At 39.7% G+C, this 7003-nt stretch overlaps 1 protein-coding gene across 1 annotated transcript; it reads right to left on the minus strand.

Annotated features, from left to right (window-relative positions):
• Nucleotides 1-2014: 2014 nt before the first annotated feature.
• On the minus strand, nucleotides 2015-2956 carry LOC118839095 (olfactory receptor 51I2-like). The gene has a single exon (XM_036746531.1). The coding sequence runs from the start codon at nucleotides 2954-2956 to the stop codon at nucleotides 2015-2017; it is 942 nt and encodes a 313-aa protein (XP_036602426.1).
• Between the last annotated feature and the right edge of the window lie 4047 nt (nucleotides 2957-7003).

Raw genomic sequence — 7003 nt, forward strand, 5'->3', positions numbered from 1 at the left:
CTTCATTTCTCCTTCCCCTCCTTGATGCCAGAGAAGCTTCACAGTTCTTCAAAGGCCCAGAGTTCAATGTTTGTACATTGGTAATAGTTCTGTGTAACTAGTCTATCAGGTTTTGTAGCTCATGAAGCTTTCCCCAGGACTGTACAAGATTCATTTTAGATACATTAGTTTTATTCTAGTCCAGCTGTATATTTTATTAATTATTTACATACTCTTTCTGGAATGATAATAATGGACATATTTAGGTCAGTTTAAATTTTGCAAAACATTTTATATTTGTATTTCATTTTAGCTTCCACTAAACTCAGCTAGGTAATTATTATCTCCATTTTACAGATGAGGAAACCAAGTCTCAGGAATACATAATGTCTTCTTGACTTGCATGTGAACTAGATTTAAGTGAGGCAGAGTTATGTGTCAATCTCTCTCTCTCTTTCAGAGCCATTAAAGTCCAGTGGCAAGAAAAAAATCAAGATGACTGGTAACGGCTTCGGATGCAGTGGATGACCATGGCCTCTTCAATGTCTATCAAAGCTCTAAGCTCTCCACAGGGCCTTTTCCCACCTCCTTCATGTCCCATTGGAATAAAATATTCCCATCTGTATATTTTGCCAGGAATGTCTTCACCTACTTGGACTAGACATAACCCTAAATAATGGTCAGCTTTAAGGCTTGTTGGTTACCTTCATCCCTTCATCCTGTTTTAGCCTTTCTATGTAGACAGTTTTACTAGTGTGTGGCTGCGGCACATGCTGTTGCTTCTTACAACCACAGGGGAGAACTGAGTGGCAGGTGGACACCAAAGGTAGAAAGCAACCCTGAAAAAGGTTTGGTAAGACAAGAGTTTAGTCAAAGAGAATAGTCTGATGAGCCTCCTATAGATTTCCTTTGTGTTGATGGAATAGATGACAGGATTTAGCATGGGAGGGGCAAATAAGCAGACAAATGACATTAGTGTATATATCTCCCATAGTGGTGTACCATAGAGATTCTAGTCCTTCTGAGCACCACAGAGTTGTATAATAATTCTCCCATCGTAGAGCACTTAGGAATTGTTAACGTCAGGGATGGATTTAAATCCACGCCTTCCAGACACCAAGTCCAACACTCTATTCACTTCACATGTACTTTTGTGTTTACGGCAATTTTATGTGCCTAGGCTTGTAATTGTGTAACAATGTTGGTTGACATTCTGGAGAGAAATTTGAAACTATGCCCAAAGGTTTACAAAACTGTGTATACCCTTTGATCCAGCAATACCATAGGTAGGTCTGTATCCCAAAGAGATTTTTTAAAAGGGGAAAAGACTTATTCAAACAAGAATATTCATAGTAACTCTTTTTCTGTTGGCTAAAAATTGGAAATTGAGAATCAACTGGGGAATGGCTGAACAAGCTATGGTATAGGATTGTGATGGAATCTTATTGTGCTCTAAGAAATGACAAGCAGAATGGTTTCAGAAAAACCTGGAAAGACTTACATGAAGTGAGACAGAGTGAAGATAGCAGAATCAAGAGAACACTGTACACAATAACAGGAGTATAATATGATAAAGAACTGTGAATTATTTAGCTATTCTCAGCAATCAGAAAGACTTGGGATGAAACATGCTATCCACCTTCAGAGAAAGAACTAATGTTTCACAATACAGACTGAAGCATATTATTTTTTGCTTTCTTTCTTTCTTTTCAAGTCTTCTTGTACAAAATGAATGATATGGAAATGTTTTACATGATTGCACATATATACATATGTGTGTGTGTGTGTGTGTGTGTGTATAATATCTATTGGGGTTATCTCAGGGAAAGGGGAGTGGAGGGAGGGAGAGGGGGAAAGAATTTGGAACTTGAAACTTAAAAAATAATGTTCTCAAAACACCCAGTATGTTAGAACTTATAAAAATGGCAGCCACCAGTAATTTTATGAAGATATTGTAAAACCAACACTTAAAGTCAAAGTGAACTTGATGGGATGATGTTATGTGTGGTTGATATTCTTTTTCAGCTTCCACTGTTCAGAGTTTAGTCAAAGAGAATAGTCTGATGAGCCTCCTGTTGATCTCCTTTGTCTTGATGGAATAGATGACAGGATTGAGCATAGGAGGGACAAAAAGGTAGACAAGAGACATTAGTGTATACACATATGGTGGTGCATATCTCCCATAACGGTGTACCATGGATACACCCAACATGGGTACATAGAAGATTAGTACTGCACATATGTGAGACACACAAGTGTTGAGTGTTTTAAACCGCTCTTCTTGGGAGGCAATAGCTAGCACAGAGTGGAGGATGAGAATGTAGGAGAGAAGAATAAGCACAGAATCCAGGACAAAGGTAGAGATAATTTCACACAGGCCAAAGATGTTATTGACAGTGACATCCCCACAAGGTCGATGGATCAGGTCTGGGTATAGGCAATAAGCATGGGACAAAATGTTAGCTTTGCAGAAGGGCAAACGCTTCAGGAGGAAGGGTAATGGAAAAACAACACAGAAGCTGCGGATACCAATGAACAGGCTCATTTGTGCAACCCGAGCATCAGTGAGAATGGTAGAATACCTCAGTGGGTTGCAGATGGCAACATAACGATCAAAACTCATGGCCAGTAAGATCCCAGATTCCGTGAAAGAGAAGAAATGAATGAAGAACATCTGTGCCATGCAGGTATCAAAGGCAATCTCCTTGGTATGAAAACAGAAAGTGGCTAACACTGAGGGCAATGTGGACAAGGACACACCAATGTCATTGACTGAAAGCAGGGACAAGAAATAGTACATGGGTTGGTGCAGACTTTGCTCCTCTTTGACAATGAAGAGAATCAGGCTGTTTCCTACAATAGAAACAGTGTAGAGGATTCCAAGCAGCAGGAACATCCAGTGTTGAGAGTCTTCAAGCCCTGGGAGACCGGTTAGAGTGAAGGGAGGTAACCCTGTGCCATTAGTAGAATTTCCCATGCTGGGAGTGTTGTTCAAGCTGTGTAGTCTAATTTCATGGAAATAAAAAGAAGGGATAGGGCACTGTAGATCAAATCCCTCAGTCTGGCATTCAAGACCTCTGTAATCTAAAACCACTCTGTTCAAAATTCTATGTCACTCTATTGCTCAGCATATACCTTCTATTCTAGTGAGGGAGGTCTCCTAAATATCTCCTGTCCTTCACTCCTTGCCAACACTTAGAATAACTTTTCTTAGCCTTTCAGTTAATCCTTGTCCATTACCTTCTTTAAGGCAGATTTACAACTCATCTCTTCCAGGAAGTCTTTCTTGCTAATTACAATTTATGTGGATCTCTTGGCCTTTCTGGTTAATAATAGTAAATAATAATAATGTCAATTCATTTGTTTAGTGCTTTGTTTTCAACTATAGCCTGTGTCCTCACATTTCACCAGCTCCCTCAATCCCAAATTCCTACTTGAGAACAGGGAACAGAAATTTCTCTCCCAAATTTTTCTCTGCCTCATATGTCTTCCTCCTTTTTATCCTCCTATATATCCTCCTTGATTCTTCTTCTTCTTCTTCTTCTTCTTCTTCTTCTTCTTCTTCTTCTTCTTCTTCTTCTTCTTCTTCTTCTTCTTCTTCTTCTTCTTCTTCTTCTTCTTCTTCTTCTTCTTCTTCTTCTTCTTCTTCTTCTTCCTCCTCTCCTCCCACTACTACCTTAGTCTTTTTTCTTTTCCTTCTCTTTTCCTCCTTATTTCCTCATGCTCCTCCCCAAAGAACAGAAACCACACCTTGACTATTTCCTTACATTCTAATAGACCCTTATCTCAAATCCCTTTGTTGCCTGAATTTTTGTAATCTACAAGGCTAGGTTGTGGTAGAAATTCTTTAGTAAACTGAATTAGTTATGTCTAAAAAGCTTTACTCATAAACTTATGAGAAACAACCTCAAAAATAAGGTTAAAAAGGGGCAGAGTCAAGATGGCAGCAGGAAAGCAGGGACTTGTGTGAGCTCCCTGCCAAGTCCCTCCAAAAACCTATAAAAATGGCTCTGAACAAATTCTAGAACTGCTGAACCCACAAAATAGCAGAGGGAAGCAGGGCTCCAGCCCAGGACAGCCTGGATGGTCTCTGGGTAAAGTCTATCGTGCACAGAGCTGGGAGCAAAGGGGAGCAGAGCCCAGTGGGGGCAGCGGCAGGGCCAACCAGACCAGGAGCCAGGCAATGCAGGCCCTAGCACCCTGAATCAGTGAGCTGTGGCAGTTACCAGACTTCTGAACCCACAAACACCAAAGACAACAGAGAAGGTTAGTGGGAAAAGCTGTGGGGGACAGAGTAAAAGTTCCCGGTTTGGCCACAGCCCCAGGAGCAGTGGAGGTGGGGCAGCTACAGAACTACAGCTGCAGTTGCTTCTGGCCCCAGGCCCACCTGGTGGGAGGAATTAAGTGGCTGATCAGAGCAGGAGTGCAGAGCCTGCTGAAGATCTGAGTCCAGTCCAAGTTGGAGGTCTTGGGGAAGGAGGAGTGCTGGTATGGTAGAGCTGGCTGTAATAGCTCTGAAAACAACAGTGCATCCCCTCAAGCTTGGAACAAAGTACTCTTTACTCTACAAGCAGTCATAACCCACTGAAAAACTCAAGGGTCAAGTAAGTTGCCTGGGAACATGGCAAGGCAACAAAAACACACTCAGATTCAGTCTCAGACTTTGGAATCTTTCTTTGGTGACAAAGAAAACCAAAACATACAGCCAGAAGAAGTCAACCAAGTCAAAGAGCCTACAACAAAAGCCTCCAAGAAAAACATGAGCTGGTCTCAGGCCATGGAAGAGCTCAAAAAGGATTTGGAAAAGCAAGGTAGAGAAGTAGAGGAAAAATTGAGAAGAGAAATGAGAATGATGCGAGAAAACCATGAAAAACAAGTCAATGACTCGATAAAGGAGAACCAAAAAAATACTGAAAAAAATACTGAAGAAAACAACACCTTAAAAAATAGACTAACTCAAATGGCAAAAGAGCTCATAAGAGCCAATGAGGAGAAGAATGCCTTGAAAGGCAGAATTAGCCAAATGGAAAAGGAGGTCCAAAAGACCACTGAAGAAAACACTACTTTAAAAATTAGATTGGAGCAAGTGGAAGCTAGTGACTTTATGAGAAATCAAAACATTATAAAACAGAACCAAAGGAATGAAAAAGTGGAAGACAATGTGAAATATGTCATTAGAAAAACCACTGACCTGGAAAATAGATCCAGGAGAGATAATTTAAAAATTATTGGACTACCTGAAAGCCATGATCAAAAAAAAAGCCTAGATATCATCTTTCAAGAAATTATCAAGGAGAACTGCCCTGATATTCTAGAAGCAGAGGGTAAAATAGAAATCGAAAGAATCCACAGATCACCTTCTCAAATAGATCCCAAAAAGAAAACTCCCAGGAATATTGTCACCAAATTCCAGAGCTCCCAGGTCAAGGAGAAAATATTGCAAGCAGCCAGAAAGAAACAATTTGAGTATTGTGGAAACACAATCAGAATAATCCAAGCTCTAGCAGCTTCTACATTAAAAGATCGAAGGGCTTGGAATATGATGTTCCGGAGGTCAATGGAGCTAGGATTAAAACCAAGAATCACCTACCCAGCAAAACTGAGTATCATGCTCCAAGGCAAAATATGGACTTTCAATAAAATAGAATACTTTCAAGCTTTCTCAATGAAAAGACCAGAGCTGAGTAGAAAATTTGACTTTCAAACACAAGAATCAAGAGAAGCATGAAAAGGTAATCAAGAAAAAGAACAAGAAGAAGAAATCATAAGGGACTTACTAAAGTTGAACTGTTTTGTTTACATTCCTACATGGAAAGATGATGTGTATGATTCAAGAGACCTCAGTATTAGGGTAGCTGAGGGGAATATGCATATATGTACATGTGTATGTGTGTGTATATATATATATATATATATATATATATATATATGCGTGTGTGTGTGTGTCTGTGTGTGTATATGTGTATGTGTATGTGTATGTGTGTATATATGTGTATACATACATACATATATATATATATATATATTGGCAGAGGGCACAGGGTGAGTTGAATATGAAGGGATGATATCTAAAAAAAATCTTAAAATTAAGGGATGAGAGAGGAATGTATTGAGAGAGGGAGAAAGGGAGAGATAGAATGGGGTAAATTATCTCACATAAAAGTGTCAAGAAAAAGCAGTTCTGTAGGAAGGGAAGAGGAGGCAGGTGAGGGGAAATGATTGAATCTTGCTCTCATCGGATTTGACCTGAGGAGGGAATACCATACACACTCAATTGGGTATCTTACCCCACAGGAAAGAAGGAGGAAGAAGATAAAAAAGGAGGGATTATAGAAAGGAGGGCAGATGGGGGAGGAGGTAATCAAAAACAAACACTTTCGAAAAGGGACAGGGTCAAGGGAGAAAATTAGATAAAGGGGGATCGGTTAGGAAGGAGCAAAATATAGTTAGTCTTTCACAACATGAGTATTGTGGAAGGGTTTTACAAAATGATATGCATGTGGCCTAGGTTGAACTGCTTGACTTCTTAGAGAGAGTGGGTGGGAAGGGAAGAGGGGAGAGAATCTGGAATTCAAAGTTTTAAAAACAGATGTTCAAAAACAAAAAAAAAAAGTTTTTTCGTGCAACTAGAAAATAAGATACATGGGCAATGGGGCACAGAAATTTATCTTGCCCTACAAGAAAGGAAGGGAAAAGGGGATGGGAGGGGAGTGGGGCGACAGAAGGGAGGGCTGACTGGGTAACAGGGCAACTGGAATATACACCATCTTGGAGTGGGGGGGATAGAAATGGGGAGAAAATTTGTAATTCAAACTCTTGTGAAAATCAATGCAGAAAACTAAATGTATTAAATAAATCAAATAAAAAATAAGGTTAAAAATATAGTTATTGAATCTCAGAGCTGAAATTATAGAATCTCAGAATTTCAGAGTTGGGAGGGACCATAGTGACCATTTAACATAACCCAGAGTCCCAAATGAACCTCTCCTTCACCAAACTTGAAAAATATTATCCAAGTATTGCT

Source organism: Trichosurus vulpecula, chromosome 2, assembly GCF_011100635.1.
Source record: "Trichosurus vulpecula isolate mTriVul1 chromosome 2, mTriVul1.pri, whole genome shotgun sequence".
NCBI lineage: Eukaryota > Metazoa > Chordata > Mammalia > Diprotodontia > Phalangeridae > Trichosurus > Trichosurus vulpecula.

Excerpts from the sequence above, each read along its gene's own strand:
- LOC118839095 (XM_036746531.1), bottom strand. The coding sequence starts at position 2,956 with ATGGGAAATTCTACTAATGGCACAGGGTTACCTCCCTTCACTCTAACC.